The sequence below is a fragment of the Pecten maximus genome, chromosome 12 (assembly GCF_902652985.1).
Source record: "Pecten maximus chromosome 12, xPecMax1.1, whole genome shotgun sequence".
Lineage (NCBI taxonomy): Eukaryota > Metazoa > Mollusca > Bivalvia > Pectinida > Pectinidae > Pecten > Pecten maximus.
This window is the reverse complement of record NC_047026.1, coordinates 34,558,912-34,580,151: the sequence shown is the minus strand read 5'-3', so window position 1 is coordinate 34,580,151 and position 21,240 is coordinate 34,558,912. Positions and strand designations below refer to the sequence as shown.

The following is a 21,240-nucleotide window of genomic DNA, read 5'->3' as shown; positions in this document are numbered from 1 at the left end:
GTCTTATGAATATTCATAATGTGTATTCGAAGAAATGCGCTTGCGTAGGAAGCTGGCGCGAAATTTGTTGGACACATTTATTGATAGGGCTGAATCGTAGGGGACGTTTTAGGGTGAAAAGAAAACTAGGTCTAGACTAATCATTTAAAAATTTTATTGTACATTTTCGAAAAAGAAAAATGTCGGAAAACTCACCAAGAAACGAAAGACGGCAGAGATCAGCATACAGAAGAAGAACAGCCAGAAACGAGAACACAGAAAGGTAAACAATGTGGTTTTGTCACACTCCCGGGATTTTTTTTGGCGCTAGAACTCTATTATTAGTCTACAGCATCCTAATCATCAGTATATTTCTAAAGTAAGAAGAACAGTTATTATTCAACGATGTTCAATCAGTATATTTTATATAAATGTCTATTTAACGTGGTCACATACAGAACCAGGACAAAAGTAATCGGAATATATATACGCATAGGTCATTAGACCTAATTCATTTTGACAAATTTTTCAATGAATGTTTATGATTTTGTTTTCAATGGATTTTCTTTCAATTTCACACATATAATTGTAGAAAATTATTTGCTCCTTCCGCTGATAAAATTTGCATAATCCGATTTCAAGTGATACCCTATTGCACGTTGCATTAAAAAATATTAGCAACTGTACATGTATATGAGAATAAAGATCAAAGCATACTAAATCGACTATTTCAGGAAAATCAATTACAGGAAAAGACAGTCTGGAAAAAAAAATCATCGGTTGAAAGAAATAACGATTTCAAAAAAAAGAAGAAGAAAAAACTCAATTAAAAACAAAAATTACAAATTCACTGAAAATGTAAAAAGAAATTAATAGAGCAATGGAGGGTATTATCGTCAGGTGGTAGTTACCGTCAGTTTTTACAAAAGTTTTGAATATTTCATTAAATGTTGAAGTCAAATTGCTGTTGTTTTCATTGAACAAATTTGTGATGTTTTAGAACGTTTCTGGCCTTATTTTCATTCAGACAAAGTTTCCAAACAGATAATATTTACATTTAAATATTTTAATAATCTTCACGTCATAATTTTCTGATGTTCTTACGTCACTTAATAAGGTAAGTGCATCATATTTCTCCTATCAATATCCAAATCTCGAAGCAAACATTGGAATGTTTGTGATATAAGTTCCGCCGCGTCTGCTAAGTTGACCCGCGTTGTATGCACATCCGGGCTTCTTCGATGCCATAAATCGGCCTGACGATAACTGCCACAATTTGGTACACTGGAGGCAGTTATCGTCAGTTTTGCATAATTGAAATAAATAACCTAGTCTTTTAGAAGACCCAATTGTTTGTTCTAAATTTAAGATTTGATTTTTATGGAGGCGTTTACGCCTGCCATATTACAATCACCTACGAGTTGTGACGTCACAATCTCTCACTTTCATTTTCGTTATATTTCCTTTCACAGTTCATTTTGTAGTTTCTTTCGGTTCATATATGATGTAGTTGAACTATATATACATTTATGAAAACTATCAAGACTACAAATAAAGTGCTATTACATGAAAAAAGGTATATTCAGTATAAATTTCTCTTCGGCGGAAGCCCGGAATTTGAGACCTCTGGTGGTAATTTCTATAACTAGGGGTAATGATTCGCTTATACTATTAGTTCCAAGTATGAGGCACGTCATTGTAGTCCGTCATTCAAAGTAGATGTGCACAGAAATGTATTAACTATGCTTATAATGTTGTGAACATTTCAGGAACTGTTTTGAATAAACAATAAGAATAATGTCTTGTAAATATCTACACCTGCATCGATTTTTGCAAATCTATATCGAAAATACTGTTTGAAGGGAGGTAACTGCGAGATTCTGACGTTACCTTACAGAGGACACTTGTTTAACTACTAGGAATAAAGACGGCATAACAACCAAGCGCAAACAAATTCCCGATTTTCATAATACCATCCAGGTTTTGGCTAACAACATTTCTTTTGTTTACAACTTGGTAGTTTGTTCACGAGATTTTATGAGATTTGGTCCGATATTTAGCGATCACGTGTTCCGTCTGTTTTCGTGAGCGAGCACTCTGTCAAAATGGAGGCACGTGGACACGGGCTTCACACGAAGCATCAAAGTGTGATGTTTGTCGCTAGAAATTAATATCTATCAACATGAATTAAAGGCAAGTTGCTTACAAAGTTTAAATCTGTTTGTTGACCCACTGAAATAAGCGTTTGTTTATTTAGGACGAAACTGTTTACGATAAGTTGTTCAAGCCTGGCCAGACCACAAAATCACAATATCTACTGCGATTATAGTCCGAATTTTCTGACGATCTTCCTATATACTATATGCAGACTTTAATCAGCTTTAAGGCGATATCAACACCAGAACCCTTCGGATTACTGCGATAACTGATCGAAGTCCCTGTGTTTCAAATCTATGAATCGGTAGACCTAACGTGATCGGTGATGGCGTGATGGAATTCGATCGTTTATTTTTTAAAACTAAGAAAACTGGCACATATCTGTCGTGGTGGTCATTTGTGCTGTACCTTCCCCGACAGAGACAATATACATAATCGGGGCTTTTGTGATAAGGTTTACTGCAGTAGCTACTCGCACTCGTAATATATATGAAAATGCTAAATTATTATTGAACCAGCTTGTCTTATTTATATATTATTCAGCTCACGATTCAACCTTTTCAAATGTTTTCATGTAATATAACTTTTTGTTGTTTTCATGTAAAATGATAAATACATGTATATCTATTGGCAATCGATATATCAAATCCATATAATATAAGACTTTCTCAAATATCAATATTCCTCATAACTTTCAAAATAAATCTATATTTGCTTTTGAAATTTAATTAAAAATGTTTGATTTTCATGTCATGAACAAATCCCTTAAAATGATCATCAATCTCCTTATTGGTCTCCAGAAAGTGTGAAAATAAATGAAACTTTTTTGTCAATAATTCTATTTATTATGAATTCATGTATAACCATTTAGGTTTTTTCCAGTGTTGACCTTTAAAACTATATATATACAAGCAACAATCTGTTGGATGTCAAATATGGAAGGCTATATAGCTGTTTCAGGATAAATTGCCAAAAATGCTTATAAGTACTGTTTCTTACCACTGATAACATATATTGGGTTTTTGACTATTATGTGTTATTGCTACTTAAGTGTGAATTTTTTCGGCTTAGGTGATAATGTATTTCTTTGTACTTGTGTGAAACAGACATCGCAAGAGTTTAATTCTCCTACATATAATATTGACTCCTACAAAAAGAAGTTGAGTGATCATGAGTGGTTGACTACGAGAGGCATTTTATCAAATCTCATATTGACCATACTGATTGCTCATGATCATATTTCATCCGGCCTAGTAAACTCTAGAAAAAACATCTTAATTTATGAAAGTAGCTAACTCCTTTAATGTATGTGTAAAAATTAAGTATATATATATATCGTACAAAACATCAAACTTCTAATATGGTAGATATGAAACATACATTTAGGCTGACTACCTGATAATATAATACAATTTGTACAGAGTTTACAATCCTTTGACATTCAGCTCATAATATACACCATTATAATTTGATCTGTCGTCATGCGTCGGTCTTCTTCTTAAGACCAAGATATCGCAGAATGGTGTACAAAAGGTTCTTAAGCTATTTTATCAAAATTGTTAATTTCATGGCCCCCTATGTGTCACATTCTCCCTGGGGAGAGGATACATTTTACTATAGTTTATATAGGAAACTCATCACACATATTTTAGCACAATTTGTTTCATTTTCATTGGAAATTGGTTAGCACGTGGTTAGGGCAAACTTTTCTCAATGATATATTGTCAGAGAATGTCAAGGCCAACGACTTGTTATGGGTTCGAATGTCAAAAATAAAAATCTTATATTGATTATTTTTTTCATTTCATATGAAAGAACATAGTCCACTGAAACAGAAGGTGCATATTTTATTGTCATCAGATAAAAATATGGCAGAAAGATATGGCACTTGGAAAAGAATCATAAAGCTATTTTCTCCAGCCAAAATTAAAAAATAATCCAAAATTGCAGAATAAAGGTTTCTGCACTTTTATCTATAATATACACATGAAGGCTTGATGTTTGGCACATCGATAACGTATGGCTGGCTACAAATGTTATACTTATATTTGACCTTGACCTTTATTTAAGGTCACGGGGGTCAAATGATGAAGAAAATTCAAAGTTCTTTCAAAATTATTAATTTGGGTCACATTTTAAAGAATCAGCCCTTTTAAAGGTGTGTGCAATGTATCGAGGTCAAATAATCAAAATGACGCAGATATGGCACTTTTAAAAAGAAATTCCTACCAAAATGAAAAAATGACCCAAAACTGCACATACACATGAAGGCTGGATATTTAGCAAACCGATACATGTAACATGTGTAACTGGCTACAAATATTGAGTTTATCTCTCTGACCTTGACCTTCATTCACATTTTAAAGAACCGGCTCTTATGAAGGTGTGTGCGAAGTTTCAAGGGCAAATTATTAAAAATGATGCAGACATGCCCTTTAAAGAATGTTTTCTTGCCAAAATCAAAAATTGTCCTTAAACTGCAATTCAATTGTTGGCTCAAAAGGGGTCAATTTGGCTCAATTGACATAAATAACTTCTTCTCTGAAACTAAGCAATCGATATAGCTCATACTTGACTGGTAGCATCCTTTTGAGTAGGGATTCAAAATTGTAAAAATGGTGGGGGTTGACCCCCGGGGGCAGGGTCAAAAGGGGTCAATTGGTTTCTCTGAAACTAAGTTATGGATATAACTCACATTGGTGTGGTAGCAATCCCTATGGGGTTGTACCCAAAGTCAATTTCATTTCATGGATTAATTGCACAATTTGGTATAAAACCTACATTTGTATGGTAGCATGGTTATGGGACGGGTATTCAAAATTGTACGAATGTTGGGGTTAACCTCCCGGGGGCTGAAGGATGGGACCAAAATAGGTCAATTTCGCTAAATTGACATTTTTACACAATCCTGATTTAAAAATAGGCCCAGGGTTCTTTCCCCACCCCAAGGGACTTATACAATCATATTGAATTGATATCAAATATGAAAGTTTTCTTCAATATTTTGCATGTAAAACGCTGTATATTTATATACAGTACCTATAGCTACTAGGCTATTATCTACATCTTGGTGGTAAATTAAAAAGCAACAAATCACAGTTTATTGTTAATATTGACATTGGATCTATTAAAATAGATGGAATTGATATCTGATTTTGAAATAATTGTCCTTCAAAATGAGGTCTTTGTTAAAAAAAAAGTGTAATAACTTTTAAAAGCTGTCAATCTAATTTTGGTATTATTCTAAGATCAAAATAGAAAGGAATAAACAATTTTGTTTACAAGATATTGAAAGACATTGTACACTTTCAACAAAAAAGTAGCAGACACTCCCTGTATTTTCAATACATATCGTGTATTGCTATAACTTATCGAAATGCATATCTTATTGTTTCGTCATTTCTAATACCCAGGCCTATAAAATATAAGTTTGTTTTAAACACATAAATGCAAATTTTGAACTACTTAAGTATAAAAGATGGTTTAAAGTATGAATGTTAATGACATGTACCTAAGTAGACGTTGATTTTAAAAAATTTAAAATGTTTGACTTTTTAAGTAAAGGTTTGATTGAAATAAGAAATGTTTAACTTCTTTTAGAAGTAGGTTTGCAACTTTTAAGATGGTTAAAACCATTATGTACATCGGAACAGTCTAAACCATTACATTCATCAGGACTGTGAAAACCATTATGTCCGGTTGGTTTGACACATTTAAGTGGAAATGTTTAGTCATGTTGATATCAGTTTAATTTGTATTCTTGCTTTATTTCAAATATCTCCTTTTACATCTGACTAACGCCTCCTACAGTACTTTCAGTACTTTGATTAAATATCAGTATTTGATCTGTGTCTTCCAAGTTTCATCTGATATTTATTGATATCGTAATATTGTATTAGCATACGTAACATCGATGCTGAATGTAATGTTCACTGTTGCAAAGTGCTTGAAAGCTCGGGCAGCACGTGCAGAAACCCAAAACATTTCCGACAATGATATTTGCCCGGTTGCATATTTGTTTAACGGTTTAAATGCATTTTTTTGTTGATCAATGCATGTTCTTTAAACGTAGACATGATATTTTTTGTGTTTATAACAAGAAACATTTCAAAACGCATGAAAATATTGACGGTGACGATAACTGCCTCCACCTGACGATAACTGCATCTGTTCGGCCGGAAATACAAATAAAGTATGTTCCCTCGTATAAGTGACAAACGAGTCAGACTCGGGTAAACACAACACTAGCCTGAGCTTAACCTACAACAGTTATTTTATTTTTATGAACAGTATTCACTGGTAATGAAGCAGTCATACTTAACCTGACGATAATACCCTCCATTGCTCTATATAGATATTCATAGATCTAATCTATAGTAAAAGTAAATTGTTTTGTCCATAATCATCACATATTTCTAATTTTTCAGAAATGAAAGATACTTTTCAAATGGTCCACTGAGTCCCCTAAGAAGTCCACTGAACCAGAAACAAGGCCAACGACTCACAAAACATTCTGATGACAGAAGGTAACACAAACATATTGAAAGCAGGCAATGGATGAACTGAACAACTTCTTAAAAATGCCAAAATCACAAAGTGCTCTAATGTTATAAAATTTATGTCCATGACATGATGAATACAAAATTGCATGATTCAAAGTATCGCATAAGAACTTCAGAAGTATTCAAGGCTCAGTCACGATGATAATATCTTAATTCAGAACCCCAAACAAACAATACACACAGTGTTTTTGTTCCCATTATTTTTCAGCCTTCTGTGGCTTTTGAGTTGGGATAATTCATCGACATTTTGAGAAATTTGGGAAATTACCAAATTGCAAAAAAAAACAATACTGATTTTGTCAAATAAATTTATTAATATATAGTTCACCATGTTTTCAGCATTATTAAAGTAAACATCGCTTGCTACAAAAAGAGCACATTATAAGTGGTCTGAAATCATAATGTGCCTATAATATGCCATCATGGTGAGATATGACTTGTTGCTATTCAAGTTTTGAATTCGTTGTTTTAATCCTTTGAAAAGATCAACAAGTTCCTCTAAATCGGTCAACGAAAGCTCCTTGTTCAGGTGGCAAATCCCGGTTAGAACGAGTATTCATAGCCTGCATGCACTGCACTCCTACAGGGTAATAGAAATCCCTCCTACTTGGGCTACAGCCGATAGTGTAGCAAGCCCCACACCGGGTGGTTGTATGTACACATATTTTTGAGTAGAATTAAACATATCAATATATGATTTTGATAATTATACAGTGTGCGAGACGTCACAGGCTCGCTGTTTTTAGCAGCGAAAACGTAAACAACGATCTTTCATCTCCACTCGCGTCATTAATGTGCCTTAGCTTGAGCAAATCGCGAACTCTTCACTGAAATCAACACACCACAACAATAAATTAGTTATTGCTGAACATGCAAAAAATAATTAAAATTAGATTAGCTATCGATATCTCTCGCCATATTCACGCTTCGTGCTCCCTCCGAGTGCGTCACCGTGCCCCCTAATACAAGGGGACGCTAGTCCTGCGCCCTCCAAGTCTGTTAACCTTCTCCACAGTGTATCAGTATCCTAATTAATTGTGTAGTTTTGGTTTAACGATGTCTGCATCATTTTAGCGCTTGAAATCACTGACATCTATTACAAAGCGTTTTAACCCTCTCGTTGCCACATTACCAGGGGTAGAATTTAACTTTTTTAGTAACTCGCACGTTGTTGCGAGTGGATAAAATTTTAACTCGCAAAATTACAAACTTACTCGCAATTTTGAAATTATGTGTTAACATTAAATATAACAGATGTTTTATGATAAATAATCTTTACTTTTCAGAACCACAAACAAAAGAACAGTTGCTTCAAATAAAGTTTTTATTTGAGCCAAAATACAATTAATTTTTGTTTTGTTTTTTATTTTATTTAACTCACTGTTCATATCAGCCAGGGTATACTCCCTTCAAATATCATCAACTTCAAGATAGATGAATATTGAAGGATTTTGATCCTATATATTACTTACATGTTATAATTTATTTTCAAGAGAACAAAAAATAAAAAAAATCAGTCATTTCATTTGATTTAATCACGTATGATTTCTCATAAAATCTTTGACTAATAATGAAATAAGTATTAATTCTATCTAATTAAAATGCTATTCCCTGTCCATCATGATTTTACAACATATTCGTGATTTGGAAAAAAACCCCGAATTTTTTCGTTTAAATGGACAATACAGTAAGTGCTGATAGAATTTCAAGTAAGAACAAAATATTTACTGATGATGACTTGTCGGGACTATATTCTTTGCAAAGTTTTGCAATAAATTTCAATAACGTGCACATGATCATCGTCAAGGTTTTTTTCCAGGTCAATATTCAGTTCACGCTCCCATTTCTCGACAGTTTGTTTTGTTGGCCTTGGGATGCATGTCACTTTTTTCTTAGGAGTTGGGCTACTTTCTCTACATGTGTCCTTGCTCTCATTATTTTCGCCGATCTTTTCATTGATGTTCCGGCAGCGGCTGAATTATGTCAGCCATGCTAGCGAGACGTCACGCTTTGTTTCTCGGAAACTCTCGTTTCTTTTCCATTACAATATATTAATGTATATCGTAGTCTTTGAGACGCTTGAAACTAACGAGTGCTGTGTACAAGCGTCACCAATAATGCATTGTGTGTGTGTCGGTTTTTGTTTAAAGTGTTTGTCGATGTTTTACTATTTGTGTCTGTTTTACGAGGATTTATATGCACTCGCAGAAAAATGCGAGTACCACAATTTTCTACTCGCAAAATGAAAAATCAGCTCGCATTTAGCGAGTGTGCGAGCGTTAAATTCGAACGCTGCATTACTTACCATATAGGCATATGGATAATTTGAATTAATTGAGACTAATTTGACTTCTTTGGAAAGTTTTTTTCTATTGAGGATAACTTTGTCATTTGTTGATAGATTTTGATGAAATTTTGAGTGGCAATGGTTGGTACCTTTACCCTTCAGAATATGTATTCATTATGGTCCTATGTTATCATTTATAGGTAATATGATCAGGTAAAAATGGTAATTAAGGTGAAAATTATGAAAATATTGAATAACAATGTCGCTGTGTTTGTTTTTACTGCATCAAATATAGTTTTGACACTTATTAACAACTAACAACCAACTAGAGCAAAAATTCCAAAACTCAATTCAAGTCTTACACCAGGTAATACAGGTAAATCACACAGGTAAACTATGAAATAAAACTGCTTTTAATTTCAAGCATGAATTTGGTATTGATTAAGTTTTGGGTCCTTCTAAGGTAAAAACTCTTACACTTATTATTACAGGTAGTACTGTATTTCCAAATAACAGACCATAAAAATTGGTAATAAACCAAATCACAGGTGCAAACGAGCACAGGTAACAACAGGTAAATATGTCAAAATATGGTTCAAAAACATATTATTAATGTTTTTTTTTTTAATATTGGTGATTTAAATGAGTCTGAGAATCATTTACACACATAGACCATTTGTTCCAAGTCCCGGTATGCAGCTCAATCATGGTAGATCACGTTTGCACACAACGATATTGAAAGCACATTCCTCGTCATATATTACGGCCGCCATTTTTTATCAGGTCAATTCTATCAACTTACCTGTTCGTTTCAGTAGCATTAATGTCCAAATATTTAGCTGGAATTAACTTTTGAAAAAGAAATCTGTGTTTTTCATCCAAGTGATAATTGCCACTGTATATTCGGCGAAGTCCGATAAAATATTCACAAATAGGTCAACATCCCATTCAAAATTCAAAATTTTGTCAGAATGGATCGTCGTCCTCTACCGATGTTTCGTGATCGTTATCTGAAAAAATCTATGCTGGATTCATCATCAATATCATCCTGTGCCCTTTTGATGTTTCCGATAGTTTTTCTGATGTCTTTCTCATTAAATCCGTGAAAAAATATGTTACTAAAGTGAACAAACTTATCAATTGACTTCAGTAGATGCGCCATTTTATGACACTTTCGTTTTTTCTGTCAAAATTTTGCTTACGATCGTAATTTTAACCTGATATGCATCGTATAGCCAGCAGCCATGTTGTCTGCATAAACAGGAAGTAGTGCTCTAGCGAGATCTCGCGAGACTTAAAAGTGAAAGTAAAGGGGAAGTGAGTAATCTGCAGGCAAAACACACACAGGTAACATTGGCGGTTTAGGGCGGTTTAGTCCAATACGGACGCTGTCGGTTTCGGCCGCTTTAACAGCGAAAGGGTTAATGATCAAGATCTAAAACAAAGATCGCACGCCTCTAGACCTACAGGATGATGTTACATGTTTGAAGTGATAACGTTCATATTAGTTAGGTTTGGAAAATACTTTATGGCTTCGGAAATCGCGATGTTATCATTTACAAAATGTCAGAAAGTAGGTAAAAGAAACAGTTTATTTTTTATTTTTTCAACTTTATTAATTTGGGAAACTTCATTGAAATTTTGGGAAAATACAACATTGTTGGCATTGGGGAAACGGCCGATATTCGGCGGTAAAACGGGCCAAACAAAAACACTGACATATCATCAGAGAGCTTTCGAAAAGATGCAATCAGTATCACCAATATCTTTGAAGTACTAACGCAATGCTATTTCAGTTAGTTAATTATATATATAAGCACTACATTGACGCTGATCAGGTGACCATGCATGTCGGCTAAAATGTTGCTAAACAGGAGACGAATATATAAATGTAATAAGTAATAATTACTACAAAGAGGAGAGAGAAAAAACAGAATTGAGGAAAAGATTTGGAGGAAACAAAAGTGTAGGACTGTGTTTCCGTGAATTGTATGAAACTCAAAAAGTGAAAGCAAGGTAGTAATGACAGCCGATACTTCATGTACTCATTATTAAAATTCATTCTATTCAGCTTCACTTGTGCAGTCATCAAGTCGATACAGATTTTATTGCTGTTTTAACATTCACATGATATATGGATATCCAGCAATAATTATAATTTGGTAGCAATTGAAAGTAATAACTTGTGTCAGACAAGTGATTATTTCATTAGGACAAGTGAATTCAAGTGCAGAAAAAAGTTAATGTTGACCCCTGGTATTATCATATGATTCAAACACCTTGGTGATCAAAATTAAAAGTTGACCGTATGCTACAGCTGCTGCTGCAGAAAGTTGCCATACAAATACTCGTTAGTGTGTTAATGATGATGAAATTAGATTACAGAGTAATATCTAACTAAACAAAATATTTGTTTGTTGCTATGGATTCTTCAGCTGCTATTTGTTTATTTGTTAAAGCACTGATGGTGCATGAATTGAAGTGTTGTGGAGTTTTTTATTTTTTGAATTCAGCTCTTTTTTTCTTTTTTAGCCCACCATCTTCAGATGGTGGGCTATTCAAATCGCCCTGCGTCCGTGGTCCGTCCGTCCGTCCCTCCGTCCCTCCGTCCGTAAACAATTCTTGTTATCGCTATTTCTGAGAAAGTACTGACGGGATCTTTCTCAAATTTCATATGAAGGTTCCCCTTGGTGCCTAGTTATGCATATTGCGTTTTGAGACCAATCGGATAACAACATGGCCGACAGGCAGCCATCTTGGATTTTGATAATTGAAGTTTGTTATCGCTATTTCTGAGAAAGTACTTAAGGGATCTTTCTCAAATTTCATATGTAGGTTCCCCTTGGTGCCTAGTTATGCATATTGCGATTTGAGACCAATCTGAAAACAACATTGCCAACAGGCAGCCATCTTGGATTTTGACAATTGAAGTTTGTTATCGCCATTTCTGAGAAAGTACTGAAGGGATCTTTCTCAAATTTCATATGTAGGTTCCCCTTGGTGCCTAGTTATGCATATTGCGATTTGAGACCAATCAGAAAACAACATGGCTGACAGGCAGCCATCTTGGATTTTGACAATTGAAGTTTGTTATCGCTATTTCTGAGAAAGTACTGAATGGATCTTTCTGAAATTTCATATGAAGGTTCCCCTTGGTGCCTAGTTATGCATATTGCGTTTTGAGACCAATCGGAAAACAACATGGCCGACAGGCAGCCATCTTGGATTTTGACAATTGAAGTTTGTTATCACTATTTCTGAGAAAGTACTGAATGGATCTTTCTGAAATTTCATATGTAAGTTTCCCTTGGTGCCTAGTTATGCATATTGCGTTTTGAGACCAATCTGAGAACAACATGGCCGACAGGCAGCCATCTTGGATTTTGACAATTGAAGTTTGTTATCGCTATTTCTGAGAAAATACTGAAGGGATCTTTCTCAAAGTTCATATGGAGGTTCCCCTTGGTGCCTCTTTATGCTTATTGCATTTTGAGACCAATCTGAAAATAACATGGCCGACAGGCAGCCATCTTGGATTTTGACAATTGAAGTTTGTTATCGCTATTTCTGAGAATGTACTGAAGGGATCTTTCTCAAATTTCATATGGAGGTTCCCCTTGGTGCCTCTTTATGCTTATTGCATTTTGAGATCAATTGGAAAACAATATGGCCGACAGACCGCCATCTTGGATTTTGACAATTGAAGTTTGTTATCTCTATTTCTCAAAGTACTTAATGGATCTTGCTCAAATTTCATAAGTAGGTTCCCCCTGGTCCCTTGTATTGCATTTTTGGACCAGTCTGTCCTGAAAACAACCTGGCAAACAAACAGCCATTACCGTTAAATCTCAAACTTCTTATATAGCTAGGATTCCCTTGTTTAAAAAGTACTGGAGGGATGTCTCAATTTGCATAGATTAGTACAATGAAGGAAAAAGTAGAGAAAAGATCAATCTGACATGGAACTTATGAAGATCATTCAATGGTGGGCGCCAAGATCCCTCTGGGATCTCTTGTTTTTTTTTGTCAGGGTCATCTGCATATTCTTTTCATTCTTAGTTATTTTCTGTTATATGAATTCTGTTATTTTCAGAGAACGGCGTTCCTGCTGGAAAGAGTTGGACAACCAAAAGTTCACAAAGATCAGTCTGAAAGATGAAGATTTTCCTGATTTAGGAATTTGCCGGTTGGTTCCATATTTTTGTGCATACATATAAATGCTTTCCTATCTTCCATAATGTTAATGGGAGTACATGTATAGGTATTTTATGAATGGGAAGTCCTTTTCAGTCAAAATGGGGTCCATCTGTATACATGAATGGACTTCTTTTCTCAAATGTAAACAGTATCAACTTGTACTTTGTAAATTAATAAGGTGAAAATTACTGAGTTGGATGGGAAAAGTTACTGGTATGTTGCTTAATTCAGATACACACCTGAGATAAAAAGAGATGTTAACAGCACATCAAACAGTCTGGAGGAAGGTGAAAAAGAAAGTCGCAGGTATGTTTCTAGTTATCTTGTGTTAATTATGTTGTCTTGGAATTATATTTTTAGAATTTTTGTTTGTTGTTTTTGTTGTATCTTGTGTTAAAGGTAAAGAGTAAATATCAAGGTATTTGGAATTTGTGTTAGAATAGTTTTGATAGATCTTCAATATGTGTAACTGTTACTGGTAACAATAGAAAGAAAAACTTTCAGAATAGCTGCAACTGAAAACAGGGTTGTTTCAAGACCTTGACAATTACTGTTTATATGTTTATATGAATGCAGTTCAAAAGGTCTAAAAAAAATACCTGTTTCCGCTAACCTTGCTGACCCTAAAATTTTGAGCATACCCTGAACATTTTCGGCCATTTTCAAGGAAGGCCAGATGCCTTTTACATATTGAAAGTTTTAAAGTAAGTAAAAACCATTTAGAAAATATCAAAGAAGATTTCCTGACTTATCTTCCCCATTTTTAGCTCACTTGCCCGTGGCGCGGCGTCCGTCGTCCGGCGTCAACTTTTCCATTCAAGCAACTTCTTCTCAATAACCAAAAGGCCCAGAGACCTAATATTGGGCCTGTAGCATGCTGGGGTGAAGGGCTACCAAGTTTGTTCAAATGAATAAAGTTGACCTTCATTCAAGGTCACAGGGGTCAAAAAGGCTAAAATCTTTAAACGACTTCTTCTCAATAACCAAGAGTCCCAGGGAGTTGATATTGGGTCCGTAGCATGCTGGGGTAAAGGGCTACCAAGTTTGTTCAAATGAATGACCTTGACCTTCATTCAAGGTCACAGGAGTCAAAAAGGCTAAAATATTTAAACGACTTCTTCTCAATAACCAAGAGTCCCAGGGAGTTGATATTGGGTCTGTAGCATGCTGGGGTTAAGGGCTACCAAGTTTGTTCAAATGAATGACCTTGACCTTCATTCAAGGTCACAGGAGTCAAAAAGGCTAAAATCTTTAAACAACTTCTTCTGAATAACCAAGAGTCCCAGGGAGTTGATATTGGGTCTGTAGCATGCTGGGGTGAATGGCTACCAAGTTTGTTCAAATGAATGACCTTGACCTTCATTCAAGGTCACAGGAGTCAAAAAGGCTAAAATCTTTAAACGACTTCTTGTCAATAACCAAGAGTCCCAGAGACCTAATATTTGGCCTGTAGCATGCTGGGGTGAAGGGCTACCAAGTTTGTTCAAATGAATGACCTTGACCTTCATTCAAGGTAACAGGAGTCAAAAGGGCTAAAATCTTTAAACGGCTTCTTCTCAATAACCAAGAGACCTAATATTTGGCTTGTAGCATGCTGGGGTGAAGGGCTCCCAAGTTTGTTCAAATGAATGGCCTTGACCTTCATTCAAGGTCACAGGAGTCAAAAAGGCTAAAATTTTAAACAACTTCTTCTGAATAACCAAGAGTCCCAGGGAGTTGATATTGGGTCTGTAGCATGCTGGGGTGAAGGGCTACCAAGTTTGTTCAAATGAATGACCTTGACCTTCATTCAAGGTCACAGGAGTCAAAAGGGCTAAAATCTTTAAACGACTTCTTCTCAATAACCAAGAGTCCCAGGGAGTTGATATTGGGTCTGTAGAATGCTAGGGTAAAGGGCTACCAAGTTTGTTCAAATGAATGACCTTGACCTTCATTCAAGGTCACAGGAGTCAAAAAGGCTAAAATCTTTAAATGACTTCTCAATAACCAAGAGTCCCAGGGAGTTGTTATTGGGTCTGTAGAATACTGGGGTAAAGGGCTATCAAGTTTGTTCAAATGAATGACCTTGACCTTCATTCAAGGTCACAGGAGTCAAAAAGGCTAAAATCTTTCAACGACTTCTTCTCAATAACCAAGAGTCCCAGAGACCGAATTTTTGGCCTGTAGCATGCTGGGGTAAAGGGCTCTCAAGTTTGTTGAAATGAATGACCTTGCCCTTCATTCAAGGTCACAGCAGTCAAAAAGGCTAAAATCTTTAAGCGACTTCCTCTCAATAACCAAGCGTCCAAGGGAGTTGATATTTGGTCTGTAGCATGCTGGGGTGAAGGGCTACCAACTTTGTTCAAATGAATGACCCTGACTCACATTCAAGGTCACGTTGATCAAGTATGCTTAAATCTTTAAATGACTTTTAGTGAATAGCTTAAGTGCCGAGAGACATTATATTGGTCATGTAGCATGCTTTCAAATAACTGCAGGATCCATATATGAAAAGATCACTGCATTGCAGGTGAGCGATTTGGGCCCATTGGGCCCTTGTTTCTGGCATGTTAGCGGAAGCAAGTATATTATTTTTTAGACCTAACTTAAATAATGATTTGTCCAGCCTTGAAGATCGTTTATGATGGATGTTGTAGATTTCGTAGGAAGTTGGAATTGACAGATAACAAGAGAAACTCCAAGAAAGTGTTCAGGTTTGTAATTTAGAACCAAATACAAATTCCTTATTCTAAGGTATTGATGATATGTTAAAACTAGTCCTAGATGGTAAGGTATTGATGATATATGTTAAAACTAGTCCTAGACGGTAAGGTATTTTCAGATGATATGTTAAAACTATATTCACTAAATGCCTATATATATATCAAGATCGCCAATAGTTGTGATGTCTGTGTGATATATCCGAAATTTCAATGACTGTCTTGATGTCTGCCAGAGAGTACTTCCTTTCATAGTTTATTCTTGATGTTAAATATTGATACTTCCCTTTCATGGTTAAAACTGATGTTAAAAAACTGATTTTAAAAAATGTTCTCTTGTGCATGCTGCATGCTTTTTCCAAATTAAATGTTTGTAAAATCCCATTCATATGCTGACCATATGCTTTCAAATTTGAAGTATTTCCACAATATTCAGGAGTACAAAGTTGTTCGAGTCAAAGATTTATTGAAGTTATTCCAGTACTATATAGTTTTAGGTCCATAAGGCATAAGTCTTTTTGGTTGTTTTTCTAATATCTTCATCTGTTGCTATAAATATATAACATGTGTCACATACAAAAACCGTCGTTAATCCTAAGATTAAGTGAAAGTTACCATGCTAGAAAAATTATTATTTAAAATTTGAAAGGAAAAAAAATTCAAATTTTGTATTATAAGATGTGCAAGTCTGTCATGTGCTTAGCAATTGACCAAACCTCTGAAATGAGGCACTGTATATCAAAAAGCCAAACTTTCTGAAATACTAAACTGATACATCTTGGAAAATGTGTTGGTAAAGTCAGGAATTTATCAAATAGTAATACAGTTATTCATATCTTATTCTTTAGGGAGAATAGCAGAACAGATGTTGAAATGGAGAAGGATGAAGTAACACTCAGCAGACGTCAAAAGACACTAGATTACGGCAAAAACACCATTGCTTATGACAACTACATAGCACAAATCAAAAGGTAACTGAATGTAAAAAAAACTGTGTTCGGTTAATCTTGAAAAATCAAAAGGGACTGAATGTAAAAAAAACTTGTCGGTTAATCTTGAAAAATTATTCACATTTGAAAGTACATTCTTTTCTGTGCTCCTTTGAAATATTGGTTGATAAATAAACCATTGTAAGAACAGAGTTTCTGTCGTAGACATCCAGGGCATCCTGTAGACCCTTGAGTATGTTTTTGACACTCCAAAATCAGATTTGACCTCTTGACTTTGAAGAAGCATGTCTATTTGAAAATAATGTTTTTGACCCTTCATATTTCTGAGAAATGGTGATTTGACTTCTGAAATTGCTAGAAGTCCAGGGTCAACTGGATGCCCTGGACGTCTGGAGCATAGAAATTGATAGCACCCAAATTTGATGTGTTAACTTTTGTTGATATATGGTGTCGTCTGTCCAGTGTAAACTTTTAGCTGGCAGTCTGCATTTTTGAACTGATCTTGTTGCAACTTCGTATACATTATGATAATGATATGAAGTTGTGTTCCCCTGAGAAGAATTTTGATTCAAATATTTTTACAAAGGTTATTACCTTTTGCTCATTTCAGTATTTGATTTTATGGCAGCCAGTTTCTTTGAAACTTGGTAGGCTTTAAAATCATGATGGTTGTTTTAAAAGAATTTTGATTCATTTATATTTACAAACATTATTACCTATTGTTAATTTCAGTACAATGCAATATAAAACACTATTTGACATTCAGAACCCATGTTCAGGATTCAACTTGGTAACCTGAAAAACATTTGAAATATGATATATTCATGTAATTAGACAGGATAGACAGAAAGGTTACCCGCGGACACCAGACAAAAACCAGAAATGTAGTCGTCGGTCCTGGGATCAGCAGGTTAGATTGTGGAGGTTAGGGCTTCATCGCTGGAACAACTCGAGTACACCTGGGCAGAGGTAATTAGGTTAATTATTTTTTCAGTGGGAAAGATATCTTGAGTAAGCTTCAAAACAGTCATGTGTAATTTCTGCTTGTAAGTAAAGAGGAAACATGTTTTTGTCACTAAAGCAAAACTAGTTAAAATCTGTTAATGTGTTGAGTATTACACCTACAGACATAAACTTTACATTTCTGAGTAATTTGTATTTCAGTATTGAAGGTCTTTTTGCGGACACATCATCTGAGAGTGCTTCAGAGATTGGGGATCGGAGTTCAACTCCATCAATTTCTATGGAAGACTGTGATGTCTCATCTGTTGACCATGGAGATGAGGATAAGGGTTCATGGGCAGAACAGGTAGCCCAGGATCAGAGTATGTTGGACAATTTTGATATCGATTTGTGTCTGAAACCAGAAAAAAATACCTTTGACTGAGAAACATTGTGAGACAAGGGTAGCTGAAACGTTTCCCTACATATAAAGTTTTAGAAACCATGCTTTTTACTCCACAATGAATAATTCCTGAGGATACCAATACTTACATAACAACACAGGCTATAAACGTTTTTGTTTATGCCCTTTATGTATCATTAGACTGTTATTTAACTAATGAAGTTGAGTGTGTCTTTGAGGTAAAGATGTCATTACTCAAATGGTAGCTATTCATTGGGATTTTAAGAAATAAAAAAAATCCTAATGTTAAAAATTCTCATCATTGTATCTTTTCACAATATTTTATTTATTTTCATGTATACCCAAAGAGCTTTGTTTACTGTGTTTTAGTGGGTGTGATTCAATCATGTTTTTTAATAGGTTAAGTAGGTGTCTTGTGTTCCGTCATCTAAAACCAACATTGGTATGGTTTGCTTCTAATAATTCTGATGATAAAATCTTTGTCTTCGTTCAACTCACTGTTAATGTATCTTTATAAATTCCCAGGTAAACTATTGAAATATCTTCATAAATTCCAAGTTAAACTATTGAAATATCTTAATAATTACCAGGTGAACTATTAAAATCATAACTCCCAGGTAAACTATTGAAATATCTTAATAAATTACAAGTTAAACTATTGAAATATCTTGATAATTACCAGGTGAACTATTAAAATCATATAACTCCCAGGTAAACTATTGAAATATCTTAATAAATTACAAGTTAAACTATTGAAATATCTTGATAATTACCAGGTGAACTATTAAAATCATATAACTCCCAGGTAAACTATTTAAATATCTTGATAAACTTACAGGTATAACTATTTAAATATCTTCATAAACTCATGGTTAAACTATTAGAATTAACTTTCGGGTATACTTCAACTGCAAGGACAAATAGTGTTAGGAATCACTTTATATAAAAATCATGATGATTGTATATAAAAATCATGATCAATCATCACAACTGCTCAAATGATAGATGATCATTATTGATTGATCTTGAACAAAAACGGAAATATCTGTAAAACAATCCCGAAAATGGAGGACTTGTGTGGGATAGGCTTTGAGATATTAAGTTGTGTTGAAAAATATTGTTTTAAAGCATTTTAAGGTAAATTTTATTTTATCACTTTTTGGGGGTTCCTGTTAATCCCAAAATAGTTTTGATATTATACTGATAGTCCAACAATGATTGATGATAGAAAACCATGATTAATAAGTCATAGTCCAAGGTTAAACAATTACCATCATCTAGTAAATTGATAGCAAAAGTAAGGACAAGGTCAAATTTCCATTAAACATTGTCTAGGCCATAACCATAAAATTATTGATTAGGTATTCAATTATTGGAACATTTAATGTGAAATGTGGTGTTAACCAGCAATATGTAGATTATTTAGTTGACTGTAAACCTTTTTCTCATATTGATATATGAAATAAAAGTATACATAATATACGTAGAAGTGTAAAATTATTTTAGTTTGTAAATTTTTTTTTTATTCAAAATATATAAAGATCAACCATAATATCAACTATGACAATAGTAAATAACTTAAGTCTGTGCGTTAATTTTGGCGGAGTATGAGTGAAATAGTGCTCTTTATAATTATAAAATATTTCTGAGAAAGTCAAGAACTTCTTTATATGTGATGTTATTGGCTATTTTACGGAGTGTGATGTATCTGTTCTTTGGATAAACTGGTATGTTGTAAAATATGCTTTTTTCCGTTGTGCATGTGAATACGAGTGATTATGCCTGTTAAAAAGAAAACGATAGTTATTTTGTGTTGTAAAACTGAAGTTGTGAGAGTAGTTAGTAATAATATTGTAATAATTTGGATAGTTATACCAGATTTAAACTGAAATTACCAAAACAAAAAAAATGGCTAAATTATTATCTTGTGCAGTAGGTACAAGTATTGATGATAAAACAAATATACTGTGTTGTATTTAATTAGCTACCATGTACACTTCCATACAAGATGGGGGATGCATTTTCCCATTCTTCAGGAGATTCAGTATTGGCGGGGACTGCATGCTCAAATTTAATGATAGACGTATGAGGGGACTTTCCTATATTAGAAGAGAATGTCTCCCACCTATTATAACAGACTTCCCTTATACTAGTCTAGAGCTGGAGGAGATTCCCTGCTGTTGAGGACACCCCCTTACTGAAGAGGCTACAAGTATTAGAAGGGAATACCCCAGACAGCAGGGAAATCCCTCTTACTTGAAGGGACATTTCCTATACCAGAGAGGACTTCCTCAACCACCCCCTTGCTACAGAAAGCTGCCCAATAATAGATGGGAATACCCAATACTGAAGGGAAACCTCCTTACTAGAGACTCTTAACATGTAATAATGACCTAGAAGGGACTTCCCTCATATTAGAGGGGACTGTCCCCATCCCAAACTAGTAAGGACTTTCACTTTCCTGTATACTAGAGGAGCTTTTTACCCTATACAGTGGACTAGAGGGGTGAAAAGATAATTGCCTTGCACCTGTGTGATGGGTACATAATTTATGAAAGGTAGGGTGTTGATTGTATGGAATACAGTGTATTAGATATGACAATTTAATTCATAACATATTTAATGATACCGACAAACTAGTCATTCTAGAAACATAAAATCTATATGATTCTTTTAAAATCATCAAGAGAAAAGATTTGGTGTTCGAAGATGCAAGGAAGTAGAGATTTAATTCTGTATGATCTAAATATTGTTTTTATAAAAGTTGAAATATCAGTACAATATATTAAAAATAAAACTTGATGACTTGCAATGTGACATGTTTGTTATTGTATACTGGTGTAAACCTCAAAGTGGTGCCCTGTATTTCTAGATTTGGTCTAGAAAGTGCAAACTATGGACAATGATGTGATATTTCGTGCCCATGATTTGGAATTGCACCACTGTTTTACATACATTTTATTTTCAGTAGCAAATAATACTGATTTTATTTGAACATACCTGGTATTAAAAAAAAAAATTGTGAAAACAGGCAACATTTTCA

At 34.4% G+C, this 21,240-nt stretch overlaps 1 protein-coding gene across 1 annotated transcript; it reads left to right on the top strand.

Annotated features, from left to right (window-relative positions):
• Nucleotides 1-7: 7 nt before the first annotated feature.
• On the top strand, nucleotides 8-21,009 carry LOC117338747 (histone RNA hairpin-binding protein-like). The gene is made up of 8 exons (XM_033900057.1): nucleotides 8-262; nucleotides 6,564-6,662; nucleotides 13,079-13,171; nucleotides 13,414-13,488; nucleotides 15,819-15,875; nucleotides 16,730-16,852; nucleotides 17,666-17,800; nucleotides 17,996-21,009. The coding sequence occupies exons 1-8, from the start codon at nucleotides 180-182 to the stop codon at nucleotides 18,216-18,218; spliced, it is 888 nt and encodes a 295-aa protein (XP_033755948.1). The 5' UTR covers nucleotides 8-179; the 3' UTR covers nucleotides 18,219-21,009.
• The last annotated feature ends 231 nt before the right edge of the window (nucleotides 21,010-21,240 follow it).

Coding starts and splice junctions, on each gene's coding strand:
- LOC117338747 (XM_033900057.1), top strand. CDS start 180: ATGTCGGAAAACTCACCAAGAAACGAAAGACGGCAGAGATCAGCATAC. Junction 263..6,563: donor AGAAACGAGAACACAGAAAG/GTAAACAATGTG, acceptor CTAATTTTTCAG/AAATGAAAGATACTTTTCAA. Junction 13,489..15,818: donor GGTGAAAAAGAAAGTCGCAG/GTATGTTTCTAG, acceptor TGGATGTTGTAG/ATTTCGTAGGAAGTTGGAAT.